Below are 25,195 nucleotides of genomic sequence, written 5' to 3' on the forward strand. Positions count from 1 at the left end.
CAGTCATCACATACACAGACAACACAAACATTACAGCATACATGGATGACGGGGGGGGGCGCTGTGAAGATTTTTCGCACAGGGCGTCTAAATGCCTAAGGCCGGCCCTGCATACACACACACACCTCATTTATCAGCCACCCTCCTCTTACCTTTAAGTTGCAGGAGGGTGGCTGGGGATGATGGGAGTGGATGCCTCTGCCCTCTAGTGTCCTCTCCTCTCCTCCGCTCTCCCTCTGCTCTGCCTCTCTCACTGCGTGGAGTAAGCTGGGACGAAGTGACCGTCCGTCACTTCCTCCCAGCAGCCCTTGCAGTGTAGCCGCGATTTTTTTTTTTAAAGGGGCCCGGGCGCACAATTACCCGGCAGCAGCGCTGACCAGGCCCCTGAAGATATAGGGCCCATCGGGTGGCCCTAAATCCTTGGGCCACCTGATGGGCCCCGGTGCAGATGCACCTGCGGCAGTTTCGCTGCTCCACATGGGGCCCGGGCGGCCGGGCCCCCAAGGGCCACCGGGCCCGTGACAACCATTATGGTTGTCACCCCCTGATGGCGGCCCTCTACGCCCTCTATAACTCTTCCTGCAGATCTTCTATTAAGGCTGACTAGACTGCAAAGGTTACTGGCCAAGGCTCCTGATACTTCTCATCCTGTCATCTTCTTTATGATCAAAAATGTACATTATAAGTACTTACAACAGGCGTCCCTTAGTGGTCAAGTGCCTAATGGGAAATCTGGCCACTTAGACAATGGATAGTGAGAAAGGGGGATATCACTATGAACAAATTAGTATGCCCTCTCTGTCCCTCATGCAAACCTTTCTCCAAGCCTTTGGCGTTGCTGCTGCTCGAACGCACGCATGCGCGAATCCCAGAGAAGAACCACGATTGTTGACCTGATTCATGTCGCCAGGCAACACAAGACACCAGGAAGACGTGCACGCTTGTACTATGCTGCACGACAGCCCTGTGGACATGACTAAATAAAAATAAACTCCCATAGCTAACCCAAAGCCTCTGACAGATAATACACCAATATGGGTGGTACAGAGGTGTAGCAGACCAGATATGGCCTGTAATAGCTGCCCTATTTATAAACAGTGAACAGCTGTGCTATCATTGCTTAGTTGTTTCGTACTGTTTCTCGGTCAACACTGTGCTTTATTGCCCTGCTTATCTGGATTTTCTGACCTTTGGCTTGTCTCTCTACTTCCGAACCTTGCTGACTGGATTTTGACCTTTGGACTGCCTTGACTCTGCCTTTGCCTTGTTCTTATCTGGATTTGTTTGCCTTGGACTTTATTATTTTGCCACTCTGAGTACTGCATTCTGGGTTTCATACATCAAACCTGACACTCCAACTCAGTACCTATCATTTTATGTCTTCATCCTGCTAGCATCCCACCTGCAGGGGTGGTGGAACACACAAGCACCCGTTAGATGTATCCTGGAGATTCTGGACAGAGCAGATTTCAGGTTCACTGATAATGGTTCTTTTCTATATCTAGTGCCACCCAAACCACTGATTCTGTGCCTTTTGTCTATAGAATCCCACACACATATTGCAATAACCAACCAACGTTGGCCTGGAGTTAATTCTTTCCTTCACAATTGGAAGAATAATGAATACATACTGGGCCAATTAATCACGGACTGCTCCAAGGTGTAGACAGTTGGATATCTGTACATTTAAGGACAATAACATTGTGGGCAGCTCCATAAAGACTTCTTCTATAACATTGTGATAAGAAGAAGACATTTGCAAGAGCTGATGCATATATTCACGAGAAAGTGCCAGATAGTAGAAATTGTTGACTTTTATCTATTGACACTTTGCCAAGTTATCCACTTGTCAATAGCCTGGAATATGAAATGACCAGTGAAGAATGGACTGCCGGTGTTCCGATCTAGGAAAAACATAGCTCATCTAATGTGAGTGACAGTCTATGTACTTATACAGATTTAGAGTGTTAAATCAACAATTTCTATTTGTAATTGTGAAATGTAAATATTGTTATGTGTTGTGCCTTGCGTCGCCTTTTATGGAACTTTCCATTGAACAAGAACTTTGGGCCAAGAGATTGAGTGTGAAACAGGCATTACTTAAATTCAAAGCAGGACTACATTTACTAGGAAAGAGCCAGGGATGTGCAATGAGACCACAAAGAGTCAATTAAACCATTAATGAGAAATCCATACAAATTCACGTAAGTATAAATCTCCTATAGGACAACAAGCAACGAGTTAGGTTCTGCCATGTCTATTGTACTAGACCAGCAGCAAACAGTCTGTAAAGCAGTTATGAAATGAATGTCGAATTGCAAATTTTAGACAAAAAGTGATGATTTAAAAAAAAATAAAAATAAAAGAATCTCCAAGTCTGTTATATAATACATTTTGCAATTCACTACATTTGCTAAGGCCCAAGTTAGATGCCAAAATATTTGAGAATTTAGGTAATTTAGACACACCTATGGAGTAAAACAAGGTTCTGTCACAATGAGTTCCCATTTTAATCAAGACTCAAATAATTGAATGTGGAAGCAGCAGAGTAAAACACAGCAGCAAACAGTCTGTAAAGCAGTTATGAATTGAATGTCGAATTGCAAACTTTAGACAAAAATTGTGTTGTTGGCAGATGCTTTAGTCCAGGTCTGGGAGGAGATCCCCTCAGGAGACCATCCGCCACATCATCTGTGAAGAGCACAGGGTGCCAGTGGCAGATTTGCCAATCTTGGTGTACTCTGGCAAATGCCAAACTTCCTGCACGGTGTTGGGCTGTAAGCACAGCACCCATCTGTTGACGTTGGGCCCTCATGGAGTCTGTTTCTGACCGTTTGAGCAGACACAGGCACATTTGTGGCCTGCTGGAGGTAATTTTGCAGGGCTCTGGCAGTGCTCCTCCTGTTCCTCCTTTCACAAAGGCGGAGGTAGCGGTCCTGCTGCTGCGTTGTTGCCCTCCTACGGCCTCCTCCACGTCTCCTGATGTACTGGCCTGTCTTCTGGTAGCGCCTCCATGCTCTGGACACTATGCTGACAGACACAGCAAACCTTGCCACAGCTCTCTTTGATGTGCCATCCTGGATGAGCTGCACTACCTGAGCCGCTTGTGTGGGTTGTAGACTCCGTCTCATGCTACCACTAGAGTGAAAGCACCGCCAGCATTCAAAAGTGACCAAAACATCAGCCAGGAAGCATAGAAACTTAGAAGTGGTCTGTGGTCACCACCTGCAGAACCACTCCTTTATTGGGGGTGTCTTGCTACTTGCCTATAATTTCCACCTGTTGTCTATCCCATTTGCACAACAGCATGTGAAATTGATTGTCACTCAGTGTTGCTTCCTAATTGGACAGTTTGATTTCACAGAAGTGTGATTGACTTGTGTTGTTTAAGTGTTCCCTTTATTTTTTTGAGCAGTGTATAATTTCATCCTTAACCCAATCAATACGTGGATTGTGTTTGAAAAGCCATGGAAAACCATGTATTATGGGACAAGAAGGAGATGAAATAACTTGGAAGGTGATAAGTTCCTTGTGTAAAGCCCCTACCGTTAAGGTAAGAGGTAAGGTTTCCTGTGTGATCAAAGGTTGGGACACTGGTCTACCATCTATGGCCTCAACGGCCAAAGGTGTGGTACTTTCTTTGAACGGCACTACATGGTTGGTAACAAACATTTGGTCTATAAAGTTTTCAGCTGCACCAGAATCAAATTTACATTATTGCTTTCGGCAAAAAACAGAAAGCATAAACCTATTATGAGGCATACCAGGAGACATGTACATCACAGCTAAGGCCAGTCCCTGGACGGTTCTTAGGTGCGCAAGTTTTCCTGCCGAATAGGACAAGCTATTCTCAAATGATCCTTTTTTCCACAATATAGTCCTTTGTTTCTCCTATATAGTGTTTCAGCATCAGATAATCTCATCACCCCTAATTGCATGGGGTCAGGTTCAGGAGGGGGAGTTGGAGCAGGTAAAATAGGAATGGAGAAACGGGGGCAATAGACAAGTTGGAACGTCTTGTTCTATTTTTGGTTCTGTCTCTATCCCTTAGACAAGTGGTTCCCAACCTTTTTTGACTTGAGTACCCCATGGCAGACCATTTCCATAAATTGTACCCCCATATTACCAAAATGTTTGTAATTAATATAGTATATTAATTAATAATAGTATATATTGTTTCAAATGTATACGTTTTTCTCTGCCTAATTTCCCCTTTTTGACAGTGGGTGTGGGAGTGTGACAGTGTGGGTTCAGTGTGTGGAAAGGTGACATTGTGAGGAGGCAGTGTGTGGGAGGAGGATAGTGTGGGAGGACATGTGACAGTGTGGGGGAGGTGGGTGACAGGGGTAGGACAGGTGACAAAGCGTGGGGGCAGTGTTTGGGGAGGTTGACAGTGTATGGGGATGTTGGCGACAGTTTGGGGAGGTTTATGACAGTGTGAGGGGGTGACAATGTGGATGTGTGTGACAGTGTTGGAGGAAGACAGGTGAAAGTGGGGGGGGCAGTGTGTGGGGAGGGTGACAGTGTGAGGAGGGAAGAGGGCAGTGTGGGAGAGGGCAGGTGACAGTGTGTGGGGAGGGGGGGTGACAGTGTGAGGGGAGGGAGGTGACAGTGTGAGGGGGCAGTGTGTGGAAGGGTGACAGTATGGGAAGAGGGTGGCAATTTGGGGGCAGCGTATGGGAAGAGGACAGGTGTGGGAGGGAGACAGGGGGGAGGGGGCAGTGGCTGTGTGGGAGGGAGGGAGACAGTGAGGAGGGGGGCAGTGGCAGTGTGGGAGGGAGTCAGTGGGGAGGGGTGCAGTGGCTGTGTGGGAGGGGGCAGTGGCTGTGTGGGAGGGAGACAGTGGGGAGGGGGGCAGTGGCAGTTGGGAGGATTACAGTGGGGAGGAGGGGAGTGGCAGTGTGGGAGGATTACAGTGGGGCAATGGCAGTGTGGGAGATTGACAGTGGGGCAGTGGCAGTGTGGGAGGGAGGGAGACAGCAGGGAGGGGGGCAGTGGCAGTGTGGGAGGATGACCGTGGGGAGGGGGGCAGTGGCAGTTGGGAGAGGGCAGTGGCAGTGTGGGAGGGAGATAGTGGGGAGGGGGCAGTGGCTGTGTGGGAGGGGGCAGGGTGGGAGGGAGACAGTGGGGAGAGGGCAGTGGCTGTGTGGGAGGGGAGCAGTGGCTGTGTGGGAGGGGGCAGAGGCTGTGTGGGAGAGGAGCAGTGGCTGTGTGGGAGGGAGACAGTGGCTGTGTGGGAGGGGGGCAGTGGCAGTGTGTGGAGGGGCAGTGGCAGTGTGGGAGGGAGACAGTGGGGAGGGGAGCAGTGGCTGTGTGGGAGGGGAGCAGTGGCTGTGTGGGAGGGAGACAGTGGGGAGAGGGCAGTGGCTATGTGAGAGGGCAGCAGTGGCTGTGTGGAGGGGGCAGTGGCTGTGTGGGAGAGAGACAGTGGGGAGGGGAGCAGTGGCTGTGTGGGAGGGGAGCAGTGGCAGTGTGGGGGGGAAGTGGCAGTGGGGGGGCAGTGGGGATGGGAGCAGTGGCTGTGTGGGAGGGGAGCAGTGGCAGTGAGACAGTGGGGAGGGGAGCAGTGGCAGTGTGGGGGGGCAGTGGCAGTGTGGGAGGTAGACAGTGGGGAGGGGAGCAGTGGCTATGTGAGAGGGGAGCAGTGGCTGTGTGGGAGGGGAGCAGTGGCAGTGTGGGGGGGGCAGTGGCAGTGTGGGAGGGAGACAGTGGGGAGAGGGCAGTGGCTATGTGAGAGGGGGGAAGTGGCAGTGTGGGAGGGAGACAGTGGGGAGGGGAGCAGTGGCTGTGTGGGAGGGGGGGCAGTGGCAGTGTGGGAGGGGAGCAGTGGGGAGGGGGCTCATAAGGAAGATCTCTTACCTTTTCCACCATGTGTGCACAGCTCCTGAGTTTCCTGTTGCTCTGTGCCTCGCCCTCCCACGCGATGCTGTCAGTCCCAGCCTCTCAAGCTGAGAGTGACAGCACACCGTGGGCGGCGGGACTGAGCGCTGTGAGATTCCTGCATGTTACTGACAGGATGGAGAAGCAGCGTAAGGCTCCTCCATCCTGTCACTCCGTTTCAGCCATGAAGCATAAAAGAAACAAATCTAGGGCAGCCAGTCTCGGGGCAATGTACTATGGATCGGCTCAGCTCTGCCATTACAGAAATTATTTTTGTGTACCCCCAGGGGAGTTGAATTGTACCCCTGGGGGTACGCGTACCACAGGTTGGGAACCCCTGTCTTAGACGGTTATCAATATGCATCATGTAAGTGATGTACTCATTACGTTTTTCTGGTAATTCTTTAGCAGCAGTCTCATCAAGTACTGCATCAGACAGACCTTCGGAAAAGGCATTGATTAAACCGCTGTTAGTCCAGTCGACCTCTGAAGCAAGGGTACGAAATTCAATGGCGTACTCTGCAACAGACCCATTGCCTTGTGTTATATGCATTAATGCTTTGGCAGCGGTTTTCTCTTTACCCAATGGCTCAAATGTCAGTTTAAACTCAGCAAGGAATTATTTATAGTCATAAGCTATACATTTATTGCTCTCCCATAGAGGATTGGCCCATGTTAGGGACTTACCTGGCAATTGGTTCATTACTGGATAACCTATTTTGGATCTATCAGAAGGGAATTATCCAGAAGACGCCTCAAAGTGATATTCTATTTGATTAAGAAATCCACGACACTCCTGAGCATCGCCTCCAAAATGAGGAGGAGGTGATAAGGGTATCGAAGGAGCCTTGTACACAATAGGAATACTTACAACAGGACGGTTAGGAACTAAGGGTGGATCATCGGCCTGAAGATGAGCCATACGGGCTAGAAGCGTTTGGAAGGCCTGGGCAAATTGATCCATGCGGTGATCATTTTCCACCAGTCTCCTTTTGCAAACCAACATGTGTTGACACAATTCTGCAGGGTCACGATTACTTTGTGACCCAACACGCAAAACTGTATACGCACAAACATTGTATACCGGACCTTAGAATGGCCGGACTTGGTGAAAGAACAAGCCAACGTCGGGGATACAGAATGAGACAATACGAAAAACTAGCCAAGGGTCAGGATACCAGAAGTAAGGAAAGTCAAAAACAATAGCCAAAGTCAATAACCAGAAAAATATACCAAGAACACGCTCTCTGACAACCAACAAGTGGAAACCACGACAGGGCACTGAGAAAAGGCATTATAGGGTTTAAATATGCCTCTCAGTGCTGCGTGACCTCCCTGCTCATGTGCTGACTTACTTTTATCTGAAGTATCGGCGCGGCCGCACTGATCAGACGCGACTGCATCGATACAGACCCCCTGCGCCGTTACAACCAGCTCCTCCAGAATTTGTGTATGAGGCTGGACAGGAAGAGGCGGGGATCACTTCCCATCTTCCCCTTAGTAACCTCTCATACAGGAATTACCTTGCAGGAGATGCAGGGGAAGCTCTTAGTTATACACACTGTATAACCACTGCTGCAGCTCTCTATGTATTAACCTGACTGGTCTACAGAGACATAGGAGGGTGAGTACTATGCAAATAACTCTTCAAATTTCAGCACCTTAAAAACTAAATCTAAAAATTAACTTTTTGGTAAATCTATTTTGAGTTAGTTTTCTTTATTTGTACTTGATTGTGTTATATTACATATAGGGTATAAAAAAAATAATTCTCCTTAAAAAGATTATATATCCATCCGCGCCCCCTCACCCCCCACACACACAGCCACCAAACATATATGAAAACCAAATATACACGCGCTATTATACACACACACACACAATCAGATACACACTGGCACAGAGATACACAGATCGAAACACACACTGGCGCCTACACTCAGATACACACTGACACAAAGATACACACACTGGCACATACACTCAGATACACACTGACACATACACAGAGAGGTGTTTGCTAGTCCAGTGCTTCCCAGTGTGCAGCACCTATGTTCAGTGTCTCCACACTTTGCATGGAGGCTTGAACGCTCCCCATTTGTTCAATGCATCTCTATGAGGAGATACTGATTAGCACAGTGTTTTGCCGTTCATTGAATTGGCTTTTCCCATGGAAAAGCGTTGGATTGGCTCACATTATTAAGACTGATGATCTCAAGACTGAAGACTGATGGGCCAACCACAGCGCGACTGAGCACACCGTGGGAAAAAATGGTAAATAAGAATACCTTTCCCATGCGGTCGGAGGGGGCCTGTTTAACACTATTGTGTCAGGAACACGCTCACTGACAGACAGACATACACACTTACTGATGCGCACACATACTCACTGACAGACACGCACTCATTTATTTGACAGACACACACTTACTGACAGACACACACTCATTGATTTGACAGACACACACTCACCGACAGACACACATTCTCTCACACACTCACAGATTATTTTTTGCTTTATTTTAATTAATGTCCACCCAGCAACCACATTTGAGCTTTGAGTGGATCCTGTACCTGAGGTCCAGTGTGGTTGCCTTAACCTTCCTGCTCTTTTTGCTGTGCATCCTCACACGTCGTTTAGTGATGCTGGGGCCGGGGTGATGTCATAACCTGGCTTCCGGCATCACTGCAATGTGCACGAGGGAGCAGAGCAAGAAGAGCATGAAGATTACAGCTCTCTTGCTGCCTGCTTCCATATTGCACGGTCATCCGGCTTTGGGGAGGCCCGAATGTGGCCAGTGCTTAATATACTGACAAGTACCCAGGTTCGGCAAGGCGACTTGGAATTTTGTCCTAGTTGCTGGGATTTGTCGAGCCCTGCCTGGAAAGATTTCTCCAAACCTTTTTGTATTTTATTAGAACAATTCCCTGTTGACGTTATTCTTTTAGTCCCCCTGAAAAAAAGAGTATTTCAAAATAAGTTTTTACTCACCTTTATCCAGTCTGATGTCATGGGAGCCCACCATGGTCAAGTCAAAGGCTTCTTATAGAGAGGACTTTGATTGGAGCATTTACCGCAAGGGTAGGGGAAAAGAGGAGGAGGGAGGACGGGAAAAAAATATCAGCAGTGCGGATATGGTGGCAGGGAGGGCTAAATTTACTGTTAGAGGCAAGGCAGACAAGAGCTTCCAAAATACAGTTACGTCTGTCAGCAGTGTGCAGTGAGGGCTCACAACAGATGTAATATATGTACAGAATTGATGTTAGGCAACCTGGAACAGAGTACTGGACTGCCTAAGAGTGTAACTTGCCCCAGCACACAATTGCCAATGTTTCTGCATGTGTCGTGTTCAAGCTTCATGACGGCACATCCAGGCTCCTATCACCATGACCACTTCAAACAGCTTAAGGTGGCTGGAGTAACCCTTAAAGGGGTAAATTTTTCAAAGTGCCAATTTCTATTGAAATCTGCACTTCTTGTAAAATGAAAAATAAAGGGACACACTATTCTCACATAAAGCACTTTAGCAAGTTTAAGTGCCTTGAGGGGACATATTGCCCCTTTAATGCCTCTGCTGCAGAAGTGTAACTTCACCTGGGAAATCATCATTCAACTAGAGTCTCAGCTGGCTAATGCAACTATGAAAAATAAAAAGGCCATTAATCTAAAAATTGTGAAAAAAAAATAAAAACCTGACACAAATAATTAATACATCATTTCCAAAGCAGGGCAACAATTGATAATTCAAAGCAACAAAGGCCTTAGAAAGGCCACGCTTTCATTTATGACTCAAAGTGCTCAGACTGGATATCTTTCAAACAGGCGAGTCTGGTGAGGGGTTGAAGTACTACGTTTGATTTTTATTGCTTTCTCGTATAAAGCAAGTAAACAATAATTTGTGGATTTGTATAAAGCTGTTGCTTTGTAAAAATGTCTGGATCCTTTACTTTATATAGGATTCAGATATGAAATGCACCGATTTTAAAATTGACACTGAATGCAATTACAATTATTTATATAGCACCGACATTTTGCGCAGCGCTGTACAATAGGAAACAAGACAAACATTTAATTCTAACAAACCATGTATGACATATGCAAACTGTATGTGAAGAGGGCCCTGCCCATAACTCGTTATAACGTTCTAGCCCACTATAAAAAAAAAAATGTTTGTGCATAGTTACTTTCACTATACCTAACGACTTGTACTACAATATGATAGCTTTACTGCAAAGTATGCAAAGTCTTTTATTGTTATGCCTATGTTACGATGTGTTTATATGCCTACCTACACCTGCTGTTGTGGCGATGTAGGCATCTCTGTTCTCTCTAAGCACAAATAAAATAAAGATTGACAAAAAAAAAAAAGAGGGCCCTGCCCAAACAAGCTTACAATCTAAGTCTGGCTGAATGGTGCAGATTTAGTCAGGATAACCAATTTGTGACCAGATTTGGTATTGCTAAATATGAGAAATGCCAATCCAAGCAGAATTTAGTCATGTGGGCAGAGTTCCGTGTTTATTATACCCATTTGTGTTGGGAAGGCGCTGTAATTTGTGTGTGTGCGTGTGTGTGTGTGTGTGTGTGTTTGTTTGTTGTACTAGTTTATAAGCATTTCAGTTTGCATTGCTATGATACTGATTGCAAACCAAAATACAGTTGAGCATTAGATATCACATTTGCTTGTGCAGGGGTATCTCTACTAAACTGCACTTTCATAGTCCAGTGTTGTGAGAGCACATTGCTATGAATATGCTGCTCAGTAGCGTTACCCTTATACAAACATGATTTCTAAACTCTGGGAAGCTGCCAAGTGCAACATGTCAGAGAAGAAATAATTAAAAGAAACGTGTGTGTTAAAGAACAATACCTGCAATTATAACCATTTGCTTATATTTTTAATATTAATAAATCATATGCAATTTTTTTTTTAAAAAAGCTACATTTTAGCCACAGTGACCTTTTTGTGTTATGCAAAACTGTTTGTCTTCAAAGCGGCACTGCCATCCCCTGTGCCTCCAAAATGAGTATTTTAGAAAGACACAATCTTTATGAAAAACTTACATGGACATTGTTTAAATAGCAAAAACTAGAATTATTTGACTGCATTAGTATGCAATTAATTTCTCTATGTTTATTATTATAACCCTTCTGAAAAGAGAATGTTGGTAACCGGGAAATAAAAACTGCTTTTATTGATGGTCTGATAATGAGCTTTATTTGTGATCCATAATTGTTTGAGGGACAAAGTTTAAAGGTACACTTCAGACTTCAATTGTGTAATGCATGTTATATTAATTAAAATAATTATTCAAAAAGTTGTTTAAAAGGCCTACAGCTTCTGCAAAGAGATCTCACCAGTCCAGGGATGTCTGAAACATTTCAGCAAACAATAGTTCTCTCCTTATTGTCAGTGTGAGCAGAGTAAATGATATGGCACAGCGTCAGCTAGTAACATACATTAGTTACGTTTAAAACTACTGAGATTTTCTGCCTGCTGCAGTTATAAGCATCTTGCCAATTTACGTTTTCAAAATAGCATCTATCATGGAAAAATGACAAATATTAAATTTTTTTGTTATTGGTTGAACAATATCAATGTGAGTATTTAATAAATATTTTATCTTTCTAAAACACTAATATTAGGGGCGACAGTGCAACTTTGAAGAAAAACTGTTTTGCATAACACAAAAAAAAAAGTCACAGTTAAAAAAAAACCACACTCCAGGCTAAAATGAAAGGAACACTATAGGGTCAGGAACACAAACATGTATTTCTGACCGTATAGTGTTAAAACCACTATCTTGCCTCCTCCCCTCCTAAATATAGTAAAAATATTACCTTTATTGCAATTTTCTGCTGCTGGCTCTTCCCCTGATCTGCCTGCTTGGCTGACATCATAAGAAGTGGTGTTCTGAGCCAATCACAGTACTTTACCATAGGAAAGCAACTGGATTGGCTGTTAAGGGGCAGATCAGGGGCAATCAGCCCTGGCAATCAGCATCTCCTCAATGCATTTCTATGTGGAAAGTTCAGTGTCTCCATGCAGAGGGTGGAGACACTGAATGGCAGTGCCCCAGGAAGTACATCTAGTAGCAATCTGAGGAGTGGCCAGTGGAGGTATCCCTAGGCTGTAAAAATACATTATATAGACAAATACAATCTATAGAACAATGTAGCAAAAGAATGGTGTAGAATATTTAAAACACCATAAAGTGCGCAAATATGTAATGCACTCACAGGATGGGATAAAAATGCAGACAGATAAAGGTTTCTTTACAGGTCAATGAAGGTCAAAATCTTCTTTTTAAACAAGATACGAGGTAAAATGCCAGCATATCACAAAACTCCTGGAAGTTCAGCTCCAAAGGTGACCTCCTGGATGGACAGATTGGACGCAGCAGCAAAAATAAATCAAACGAAAAATCACAAAGTAACAAAATAAAATAAATAAGAAAATAATAAAAGAACATACAAATTAAACAAAATATATATATGATTAAAAGTTAAAGTCTTGGTCTTTCCGCCCGACGCGTTTCGTCCTAAATAAGGACTTCCTCAGGGGAAAAATGAAGTTCATTTTTCCCCTGAGGAAGTCCTTATTTAGGACGAAACGCGTCGGGCGGAGAGACCAAGACTTTAACTTTTAATCATATATATTTTTTGTTTAATTTGTATGTTCTTTTATTATTTTCTTATTTATTTAATTTTATTTTGTTACTTTGTGATTTTTCGTTTGATTTATTTTTACTGCTGCGTCCAATCTGTCCATCCAGGAGGTCACCTTTGGAGCTGAACTTCCAGGAGTTTTGTGATATGCTGGCATTTTACCTCGTATCTTGTTTAAAAAGAAGATTTTGACCTTCATTGACCTGTAAAGAAACCTTTATCTGTCTGCATTTTTATTCCATCCTGTGAGTGCATTACATATTTGCCCACTTTATGGTGTTTTAAATATTCTACATCATTCTTTTGCTACATTGTTCTATAGATTGTATTTGTCTATATATCGAATTAGAAGACCGAGGGGATCTTCTTACAATCTTATTTGGGTAAATTTTATTTTATATTTGTCTACCCACTGGGGCGCACGTGTGTTATATATATATTTTCTTGTATTGTAAAAATACATTGTTTACAGCAAAAAGACTGAAGGTAAAAAAAAAACCTGATTTGCATGCCTCTCAAACATCCTGATTTTAGGAGGACAATCTAGATTTTCGGGTCCTGTCCCGACTTTGTTCCCTGATGTTTTGCTTTTGGAGACACTTGGAGTGCAATCATTTCACTAGTTTGCCATCTATTAACTCCCTCCCACTAATGTCTTCTCAGCATGCCAATGTTGAGGGATATGGAGTTGCATCTCACATGTTCTATATAGGAATATAGGTCCGATCATCTTTCTTTATGCTTTAAAGCCAGAGGAAGACTAAAAGGGACACTATAGGCACTATAATTATTTCATTGCATTTAAATGGTTTTAGTGCCTCGAGAACCCTGGCACTGTGACTCCATTCAGTGTTAAGCCATTGCCAATGATTTTAACACTGAAAGAGGGTCCATGGCTCCAAACAGTCCAGTCCCCACTGGAGAGATGGCTAAGGCTGAGACTACACTCTTCCATCGCTACCAATTCATGCCAGCAACGCACACTCATTTCTACAGATGGGCTGGTGGAGACGCTTGTTTTGCATTAAAGCATTAACATTAAATCAACCCTATACTAAAGTATAGTTTCAGGGGCCGCAGAAACTAATATCACTTCAATGAGATGAAGCTGTTACAGTGCCCATAGTGTACCTTTAACAATTAATTGAAGCCATCAAAACAGTAATCTCCAGAACTCAAAAGAGACCTTCCAACTGAACTTGGCAAGAGGTTTTGGAAACTTAATCCTCACAGGGACTCCATTACAGAGCAGGCCAGCTGGGCCCCATAGGTGTTGGGTATCAATCATGTATCTAAAAAGAACAATGCAGAATGGGCACACCTTTCAAATACATGCTAATAACAGTTTTGGTGGTTGTTCTGTTAAGCCTGTTTCACCTTTATGGCCCATTGGTAATTAGCTTCTCATTGATTGGAATTTGAAGCAACAGAATGAATGTTCAAGTACCGTACTCTGTTATCCAAGTTGCATCTGTCATGCCCTGTATAGCCTGAGTGAAGTTACTAGGGTGCATTCAGTAATATCTTCTCATAAGAGTTAAGAACTTTTGACAGCATCATAATGTTATGTGGGACATTCAAAACCCAAAGCAACAGCGAACTATGAAATTCAGGTGAAATAATCTATGCAGCACAAAATTTACATTATTTTCCATTTCCAATTTAAATGAAATGAGGTTTAAATGTTTAAACAATCACCATCATATTGCACCTTCTTTTCTCTGTCTTTCTCATGCCTGGGTACAATGTCACATCACAGCACACAGCACAACAGCATTGATCAATATGTTGTGAGTGTGTAAATATATTTATTATTATTAAACTGCTATGCAGCGTATAAAATGATACTTACATAATATAGGTGTATCTTCTGTTGTTAAATATAATTTTAATGAGAAAAATATCCAAGCACATTACTATCACAAAATAAAGTAAATTGCAATATTAGCACTCATCCCTACTATACCACAGACATTGTAATAAAATGTGGAGACTAATGCTTTTCAGTAACAAAAGACGGAGCTGTAAGCCCATGAAACATACAATAATATAAACCATGGATGTACACCTATATTATCCAGCAAGATGTACAGTTAAAACAAGTCTTGTAATGAGTAAAATAATATTAAGAGACTAGATTAATAATAAAATTATGAGGGTGTGTGAACATTATGTCATAGTCCTGTTCCCATTACTCTCAGCCAATAAATAAGATAGCGCAGCAATACAGAAGCCTAAAAACCATTGGCTGTGGTCTGAGCATGATGTGAGTTGTATTTAAATTAGACCCACTAGCTGTTCTACAGTGAAGTATGAGTCCCACTATGTTTGAGCATTATGGGTTTTGTGACGTTTCCCAGAAGTTGCAATTCCGGGATTGTCTACCCCAGTAACATTAATCAAGACTTGATCTCTCATAACCATAATTGATGGGTTACTTACTTTGGTTAATAGGGTTCCCATTCGAAGGTGTTGTTAGATTGGTATACATCATCCACATTCCTAAAAACAGGATTGAAGCCAACAAAAACAGCCAGAAGTGTCTCTTTAGCATCTTTACTGGTAGTGGACGAACCCTCATCCTGGCTGAGCGCCTCCGCGAAGCCAGCTTTGGCAATTTTTCTTGAGTGGCCATTGTGCTTCTTTGGTTTTCCATCAGCACAAATTAAAAGTCAAACTCTGTCTTGGCTCCATTTGAGTGACTTGGTTAAAAATGCTGCATTTAAAGAATTTATATATCTATACAGAGAGATATTCTAAAAATCCCTAATATTGGAGTTTACAATATCTAAAAAACTAACTACGTTAACTGCCTTTTTTAATTATAATAGACATGCCCTTTCCTTATTGTGTTAATGTTAGTACATGTTTGAGGCTACGCTTTTCACCAGTTCTTTATTTAGAACGAATGTTCATTTCTCTTCTATACCAAGAGAAAACAGTAATGATACAGGTCTGGCACTCTCCTATATTCTCTATTTGATTTGAAAGAAATGCTAGTATTCAGTACTAGCTAGTGCTCCATTATAAAAACCCTGCTAATAAGAAACACCTTACAAGATCTTAAACTATATTATCTGTTTTCATCCAGTATTAAGTTTCCTTATGCTAAAGTGTAAAAAAGTACCTCCTTTTGTTGTATCAGGTAATGACTAGTCCACTATAAAAACAATATTTGGTTAATGGCACGCAGGTGTCTGGGTGAGTGATATTGTCTGGTGAACCTGCTCTGTGTCTGCTCTCTTACTGTCTGTCTGTGCTCTCTTCCTGCTCCTACCTGCCTTGCCTCACCTGTGTGACCTGCCCATAACCGCCCATCTGGCTTCTGAACATGTCAGCCCTTTCCTACCTATGATGGTCTCTTATCCTTTTTCTACTTTCTCTGCCTTCTGTTTCCTTGGCTCTACTTTGTCCCTAGGGTCCGCACACCTCACTCCAAGGGAAAAGGTAACTCCCAACCTGTAAAAACTCCTCCCTTTCAGCAGTCTATTCACTGAAACATTCACAATAGATTGTGTAACCCATTCATACCTGACAACACCTGCAGGCTGACAGGTTACTTTGCTCTAGGAGAGCATTCAATGACAAGCACCGGAAACAGTGTATATGAAGATCAATAGCCTGTCATCTTTTCACCTGTAAGCCAAATACAGAATATATACCAAAAAATACAAAAAAAATAGCCAGATAATGATATTATATCCACCTGCAAGATGAATTCAAATAGATGTTATTAAGCCGTAAGAAGTTTGACATTCTTTGTCTACACCAGAAACATTCCGGAGCAAAATCATTATATAAGGCAGTCAGGACACTATTGCCTTTGGATGCCCCTGGACTGAGGATATGGAAGGAGCTCTGGGTCAGACAAAAGATCTGTCATCTGTTATCCTGTAGGTTAAAAAGTGCTCAGTACTTCTAGAATGTACAAGTTGCGTTAGACTACATCTTTTCAAGTAAAAATTTAATAGATGGGGGGGGGGGGGGCGGAGCCAGGCCGCCAAGATGGACGGTCGCAGGAGAGCTCGGCTCCTGCAAAATACAAACAACTAAGCTAGAAATTTAAGCTTTACAGTGCTCACAGCTACCTACCACTGCGACCCATGACGCACAAAGGCTACCGGATCCGTGGAGAGGCTGGCTCCTGTAGTTTCAGTCCCTCGGAGGTGAGATCTCCGCGTCTCACAGCGGGAACTTAGCCGGCGGTGAGTGGGGTGGACGGCCGCCACCCCACTATCCTGCCTAACGGAGCCTGAATGGCACTTTGACTCACCGCGGACCCGGCCCTGTTTTCTCCGACCTCTGGACCGGGGGGTGATCCCGTTCCTCGCCCCATAGCCGCACTCACAGCGTGGCAGCGGAGTTCCGGCAACGACGCCCGGCCATCACACAGGCCCAGGGCCCAAACCTAAGATGGCGGAGACCATGTGTGGCATAGCTGATGCAGATGGAGATGGAGGAGGGAAAACGCCAAGTAAGCGGCGGCACCATAGTACCTGTCACCAGCGACCAACCTGAAGTTGTCTGCCCGCACAAAGACCCAGGGAGCTGACGTCCGGAACAAAAAGGCACCCTCCCCTCACCCACCGTAAGGAGCCTCCTGCCCAGCAACCCCGGAACCACGAAACACCCAGCCCGCAGACACGCAGCAGGACAGGGCTACACTCATAGCAGACGCAGAAAGCCCCAGAGGACACTGGAAGACAGACCACCATCTACTCACCCACAGCCTGAGGGACAGAACGGGACTTGATTGGCCCACTCACTGCTGGCAATCGCAACACACGCGGCAGCAGTAACACATTGCCTTACCACTGGACTGTACCCTGCCCACGGAGGGAGCAGGCTGAGCGAGGCTGCATGGTGGGACCCGGGACTGCTGACTCTTTCTTCACCCAATAACTTATTATTATTTTGTTTAGTAATCCAGCTCATTATTTATTTTATGGGTTAAACCTTTGCCTTGACTAGTCAACTTATATACATTAAACAGATTGTCCTGGCACTATAATTAAACCAAAGAGTGTCTGCTAATATCCAAAAGGAGGGCCTCCTAGGGGGAATAAACAACTGTTAAGTCTTGCCACTCTGTCTTTTGCTATCGTTCCTCTCTAGTCTAGATAGAATTTAATTTTTTTTAATGATCAAGCGTAGATTCTAGTCAAAGTCTAGACGAGCCTGCCTACTCATAATCACTCATAATTTTATTTTATCACCAACTGCCGGAACGTATACCTCTTTATTTTACAAGCCTCCTGCGAGCATTATCTACCTACCCTAAACGCAGCTGGCTCGACCCCAGGGGTCAATACAATAATCTTGTTCACCTTCTATGTAATCGACTAACACTTAAACAAGGCCAACTGCGCAATACCTAGCATGTAACCAAACAGTCACGACACAAGTAATCGCAGTGGTGCCCTGTCCAGCATGTTACTCAATCTTAACTATTACCTAAGCAACCTTATTACTAGCAATGTTTTGCCTATTTTATATGACCTATCTAAGTTGCGTTTATGCTCCACAAAAGTTAATTTGTGAATTATCTTGATCAACTGAATACTAAATATAAAAAATGTGCAAGCTCTAACATACTCCTAATTGTTATAAATGTTTTGAAAAAGCATGGGGAATGCCTTCGGGGTACCCCAGGCATGTTGTTCTCTTATTTGCACTACAAAAATAAAGAATTAAAAAAAAAAAAAATGAATAGATGGTAATAATAATGGTATCAATAAAGATTGCCGTTATAAAAGAGAGACAGATATGTAAATGAGATCTTTAAGGGGGAGCCATCACTTCACAATTTAAATGTTGCAAATGAGGATATATAGAAAGATTGCAAAGGACAGAGCATAATGAATGATAAGGAGCCAATACATATGTGAACAATTGCAAGATAAAGAAGTGAGAATTTCTAAATTTAAAAAGATACTTCACACACCATGACCACTGTAACTGCTGTAGTGGTTATGGTGCCAGGAGTGCCCTGGTGTCATTCCATGGTAAGATCTTAAACTATTTTAGAATGCTTTGACAAATGATCTGACTCCTGCCCGGTGCCGGCACCGCATCTGCCGCATCTGGTCCTCTCTAGCAGGAGAAGCCAGATGTCACTTTAGAGCAAAGCAGGACCAATGAAGTACTGAAACTGTTAGCTGAGAACTCTTAGGTGGTGCTCTCAGCCAAAGAATGCAGTGCTGCTTTGCTCTGAATTAACATCCCTTCTTCTCCAGCAGCAGAAATCAGATGTTTATTCAGAGCAAGAAAGCACCTTGTGGCGGCAGTGTCTGGTGGAATCCATGTAAGTTACTTTTTAAGATGGTTTGACATCTTAGCGTGGGAAGGTGCCAGGACAGAAGTTATTATGTTGCTTGGAGTGTCCCTTTAATTTTTTTTCTTCCACCCCACAAATATGCATTTATTAAAAATAGGATATAAATAAATTCAATATTAAAAAATATGGTAAGTTACATTTCTTCTTTAGGTAACAGACAGACTAGTAATGACTAATGAGCAATAACTAATTTAACACATTTATATATTAATTAAACGTATAGGCTAAATAGGGTTAATCTACAGCCAGTTGTATGTCTGTTACACCTGCAGGCCAGCTGTGTGTCAGAGTACTTTATGACTATTTCATCTTTGAACTCAGGTCTTGTCAAGAGAATAATGTATTGCTTGTAGTACTTGGCATGAGTTCCACAAGCTCATTAGGCGAAAAAATGTCAACAATGCTTGTAAAATAATGACTTTTCTAAGTACTTGCAATCACTTCTTTTGGAATTAAATATGATAACTAGTGTTGTCGCGAACCCGAAATTTTCGGTTTGCGAACGCGAACGCGAACTTCCGCAAATGCTCGCGAACCACCATTGACTTCAATGGGCAGGCGAATTTTAAAACCAACAGGGACTCTTTCTGGCCACAAAAGTGATGGAAAAGTTGTTTCAAGGGGACTAACACCTGGACTGTGGCATGCCGGAGGGGGATCCATGGCAAAACTCCCATGGAAAATTGCACAGTTGATGCAGAGTCTGCTTTTAATCCATAAAGGGCAGAAATCACCTAACATTGACACCTGTCCTCAAAGCCCCTGATACACACTGACACAGAGCAGAATAGAGACTGTTCCCCGTCCTCAGAGACCATGATACACACTGACACAGAGCAGAATAGAGACTGTTACCCCTACATAGGGTCACTTGGCAGATATGGCGGGGTCGTGGGAGGGGGAGGATGACTTTCACCTCTTCCCCTGTTACATTCCCGTTGTGCTGTAACATCACCCTTATATGCTGTGTAAAGCATACTATTTAATTTGATCAGCATGGCCACTTGAGTTTTTATAGTTTTCACGCTGCTTGTAGTTTATATATGGTTCACAAAAATCAAACAAACGATAAAGTAAACATGTAAGGATTCAGAATATTCTTTCAAACCCTTACACATTGTGTGTACGTATTTTTTGTCTTAAGTTTGTGGCTTTAAAGAGGTTTACGTTGTTTCTATGATGTGCATAACATGTTCTTGTAAATGTTTGTTAAATTTTTCCTGGAATTGTAATTTTTGAATCTGAATAAAGATAGTCAAATCCCTGATACACACTGACACAGAGCAGAATAGGGACTGTTCCCCCTACATAGGGTCACTTGGCAGATATGGATTGACACCTATCCTAATGATCCCTGATACACACTGACACAGAGCAGAATAGAGACTGTTCCCCCTACATAGGGTCACTTGGCAGATATGGATTGACACCTGTCCTCAAAACCCCTGATACACACTGACACAGAGCAGAATAGAGACTGTTCCCTGTCCACAGAGACCATGATACACACTGACACAGAGCAGAATAGAGACTGTTCACCGTCCACAGAGACCATGATACACACTGACACAGAGCAGAATAGAGACTGTTCCCCGTCCACAGAGACCATGATACACACTGACACAGAGCAGAATAGGGACTGTTCCCCCTACATAGGGTCACTTGGCAGGTATGGATTGACACCTGTCCTCAAAGCCCCTGATACACACTGACACAGAGCAGAATAGAGACTGTTCCCTGTCCACAGAGACCATGATACACACTGACACAGAGCAGAATAGAGACTGTTCCCCGTCCACAGAGACCATGATACACACTGACACAGAGCAGAATAGAGACTGTTCACCGTCCACAGAGTCCATGATACACACTGACACAGAGCAGAATAGAGACTGTTCCCCCGTCCACAGAGACCATGATACACACTGACACAGAGCAGAATAGAGACTGTTCCCTGTCCACAGAGTCCATGATACACACTGACACAGAGCAGAATAGAGACTGTTCCCCGTCCACAGAGACCATGATACACACTGACACAGAGCAGAATAGAGACTGTTCACCGTCCACAGAGACCATGATACACACTGACACAGAGCAGAATAGAGACTGTTCCCCGTCCACAGAGACCATGATACACACTGACACAGAGCAGAATAGGGACTGTTACCCCTACATAGGGTCACTTGGCAGGTATGGATTGACACCTGTCCTCAAAGCCCATGATACACACTGGGGGGGAGCTACTGTCCTCCCCAACCCCTGCGCGGTGGGTGGGGGCCATAAATCACAATGGGGGGACCTACTGTTCTTCCCCCCTCGGCCCCCACCCCTGCGCGGTGGGTGGGGGCCATAAATCACAATGGGGGGGCCTACTTTCCTCCCCCCCAGCCCCCATCCCTGCGCGGCGGGTGGGGGGCATAAATCACAATGGGACGGACCTACTGATAGGAGTGGAGTATTGTTCATATCAGTTTAATACCTTCCGCGTCTCCTATCAGTGGACGTGTATATTTTCTTTGTAAAAGCACGCTATAGAGACACCAGATATGAGTGGCAACTGTCAAAGTACGCTGGCAGGGTTGTGCAGGGCACACGCTGAAGGAAGGACTGACAGAGCCGCTTGAAGGACACTGACTGGCTGCTATTAGCTTACACTGGAAACCTTTTTTCTTTGTAAAAGCACGCTAAAGAGACACCAGATATGATTGGCAACTGTCAAAGCACGCTGGCACAGGTCTGCAGAGCACACGCTGAAGTAGGCCTGACACCCAGACGCTTGCAGACAACTAACTGCTCTTCTATTACAGTGAAAAAAAAATATTTATTTTAAATGTAAAGCTTAACCTATTGTAAAAACAGATATGAGTGGTGGCACTGACTGTGCAAATGGGCAAGGCATCCAACCTGACACAGAAGCTGGCAGGCAGGCAACTGCTTTCTATTACAGTGAAAAAAAATTATTTCTTTTAAATGTAAAGCTTAACCTATTGTTAAAACAGATAGGAGTGGTGGCACTGACTGTGCAAATGGGCAAGGCATCCAACCTGACACAGAAGCTGGCAGGCAGGCAACTGCTCTTCTATTACAGTGAAAAAAAATTATTTCTTTTAAATGTAAAGCTTAACCTATTGTTAAAACAGATATGAGTGGTGGCACTGACTGTGCAAATGGGCAAGGCATCCAACCTGACACAGAAGCTGGCAGGCAGGCAACTGTTCTTCTATTACAGTGAAAAAAAAATATTTCTTTTAAATGTAAAGCTTAACCTATTGTTAAAACAGATATGAGTGGTGGCACTGACTGTGCAAATGGGCAAGGCATCCAACCTGACACAGAAGCTGGCAGGCAGGCAACTGCTCTTCTATTACAGTGAAAAAAAAATATTTCTTTTAAATGTAAAGCTTAACCTATTGTTAAAACAGATATGAGTGGTGGCACTGACTGTGCAAATGGGCAAGGCATCCAACCTGACACAGAAGCTGGCAGGCAGGCAACTGCTCTTCTATTACAGTGAAAAAAAAATATTTCTTTTAAATGTAAAGCTTAACCTATTGTTAAAACAGATATGAGTGGTGGCACTGACTGTGCAAATGGGCAAGGCATCCAACCTGACACAGAAGCTGGAAGGCAAGCAACTGCTCTTCTATTACAGTGAAAAAAAAATTTTTTCTTTTAAATGTAAAGCGTAACCTATTGTTAAAACAGATATGAGTGGTGGCACTGACTGTGCAAATGGGCAAGGCATCCAACCTGACACAGAAGCTGGCAGGCAGGCAACTGCTCTTCTATTACAGTGAAAAAAATTTATTTCTTTTAAATGTAAAGCTTAACCTATTGTTAAAACAGATATGAGTGGTGGCACTGACTGTGCAAATGGGCAAGGCATCCAACCTGACACAGAAGCTGGCAGGCAGGCAACTGCTCTTCTATTACAGTGAAAAAAAATATTTCTTTTAAATGTAAAGCTTAACCTATTGTTAAAACAGATATGAGTGGTGGCACTGACTGTGCAAATGGGCAAGGCATCCAACCTGACACAGAAGCTGGCAGGCAGGCAACTGCTCTTCTATTACAGTGAAAAAAAAATTATTTCTTTTAAATGTAAAGCTTAACCTATTGTTAAAACAGATATGAGTGGTGGCACTGACTGTGCAAATGGGCAAGGCATCCAACCTGACACAGAAGCTGGCAGGCAGGCAACTGCTCTTCTATTACAGTGAAAAAAATTATTTCTTTTAAATGTAAAGCTTAACCAATTGTTAAAACAGATATGAGTGGTGGCACTGACTGTGCAAATGGGCAAGGCATCCAACCTGACACAGAAGCTGGCAGGCAGGCAACTGCTCTTCTATTACAGTGAAAAAAAAATATTTCTTTTAAATGTAAAGCTTAACCTATTGTTAAAACAGATATGAGTGGTGGCACTGACTGTGCAAATGGGCAAGGCATCCAACCTGACACAGAAGCTGGCAGGCAGGCAACTGCTCTTCTATTACAGTGAAAAAAAAATATTTCTTTTAAATGTAAAGCTTAACCTATTGTTAAAACAGATATGAGTGGTGGCACTGACTGTGCAAATGGGCAAGGCATCCAACCTGACACAGAAGCTGGCAGGCAGGCAACTGCTCTTCTATTACAGTGAAAAAAAATTATTTCTTTTAAATGTAAAGCTTAACCTATTGTTAAAACAGATATGAGTGGTGGCACTGACTGTGCAAATGGGCAAGGCATCCAACCTGACACAGAAGCTGGCAGGCAGGCAACTGCTCTTCTATTACAGTGAAAAAAAATTATTTCTTTTAAATGTAAAGCTTAACCAATTGTTAAAACAGATATGAGTGGTGGCACTGACTGTGCAAATGGGCAAGGCATCCAACCTGACACAGAAGCTGGCAGGCAGGCAACTGCTCTTCTATTACAGTGAAAAAAAAAATTATTTTAAATGTAAAGCTTAAGCTATTGTAAAAACAGATATGAGTGGTAGCACTGGGCAAGTAGGCACAGTATCCAATGTGAACCTCACACAGAAGCTGGCAGGCAGGCACCTGCGATTACATTACACAGGGGGAAAAAAAAAAAGCAGCCTGATGTTCTAGCCCTAAAAAGTGCTTTTTGGGGTGCTGTCCTTACAGCAGAGATCAGATGAGTCTTTCAGGATTGTAGTTGACACTGAATACCCTAGCCTAGCTATCAATTTCCCTATCTAATCAGCAGCAGCTAAACTTTCCCTCCTCTCACTAAGCATGCAGCTTCAGAATGAATCGAAAATGGATGCTGGGAGGGAGGTTGGAGGGTATGGAAGGGAGGGAGTGCTGCTGATTGGCTGGAATGTGTCTGCTGACCGAGAGGCACAAGGTCAAAGTTTGCCCAATGATGACGAATAGGGGGCGGATCGAACTGCGCATGTGTCCGCCCGCCGCGGCGAACGTGAACACGCTAAGTTCGCCGGGAACTGTTCGCCGGCGGACAGTTCGGTACATCACTAGTAGACATACTTAGAACTGTTACACTATAAAATAGGATAATCGTTTTCACAAAACAGAGCACTATTTAACTAGCATCTACAAAAAATATTCTTTTCAATTATTGTTTTTTTCTCTTTTGTAATGGAACATTCAATGCAACGTAATTGCAACAGCCCTATAGGCATCAAATCAACTTTGACTTAATAAAGCTGTTTCGGTGTATAAATTATGCCCCTGCAGTCATGGCCGCCACCAGAAACACGCTAAGTTCGCCGGGAACTGTTCGCCGGCGGACAGTTCGGTACATCACTAATGATAACATATAATGTAGTAAAAAAATTACTTTTATTCCACTTAGTATCTTTGGCATAACGTTTAAAATCGGTGATGTATTCCTCTACTGGCCGGCGTCCTTGCTGCAGGGCTCTGATGGCTGTTTGGGCAGTATCTTGCCTGTTGGGGTCGTCATACATGGAGGACATAAGTGCTATGAAGGAGTCCCATAGCATCATTATCCCATAGCAATTAATGTGCCCATTCTTGTGGAGGGCCTGAAAGGAGGGATATCAAAGTACCTCAGAGTGGTACGTGCGTGGTTGTAAATCGAACAGCAACTCACAGGACATTATCCGTGCCATATTTTTTATAAAGGTTAGTACCAATCACAACATGTTTAATTTAACATGTCTCTCATGTAATTTACAAACTTAAAAATGGGAGGTGAAAGGGCCTCATAAGTGGAATAGCCTAGGGCTTCTTTTCATCTAAATCCGGCCCTGGTCACTTGTCTCATTAGGGAATTTAGCCTTTCTGCCTCGTCTGCGAGCTCCATTTTATGGC

The 25,195-nt window shown here is 43.6% G+C and overlaps 1 protein-coding gene across 1 annotated transcript in view; it reads right to left on the reverse strand.

The window, feature by feature from the left end:
* Nucleotides 1-15,973, reverse strand: part of B4GALNT3 (beta-1,4-N-acetyl-galactosaminyltransferase 3) — a 140,340-nt gene extending 124,367 nt beyond the window's left edge. Inside the window, exon 1 of the mRNA XM_063447700.1 lies at nt 14,993-15,973. Within this exon, the coding sequence (XP_063303770.1) occupies nt 14,993-15,206 (214 nt within the window). The 5' untranslated portion in view covers nt 15,207-15,973. The remainder of the gene's footprint in view (nt 1-14,992) is intronic.
* Between the last annotated feature and the right edge of the window lie 9,222 nt (nt 15,974-25,195).

Source organism: Pelobates fuscus, chromosome 3 (assembly GCF_036172605.1).
Source record: "Pelobates fuscus isolate aPelFus1 chromosome 3, aPelFus1.pri, whole genome shotgun sequence".
Taxonomy (NCBI): domain Eukaryota; kingdom Metazoa; phylum Chordata; class Amphibia; order Anura; family Pelobatidae; genus Pelobates; species Pelobates fuscus.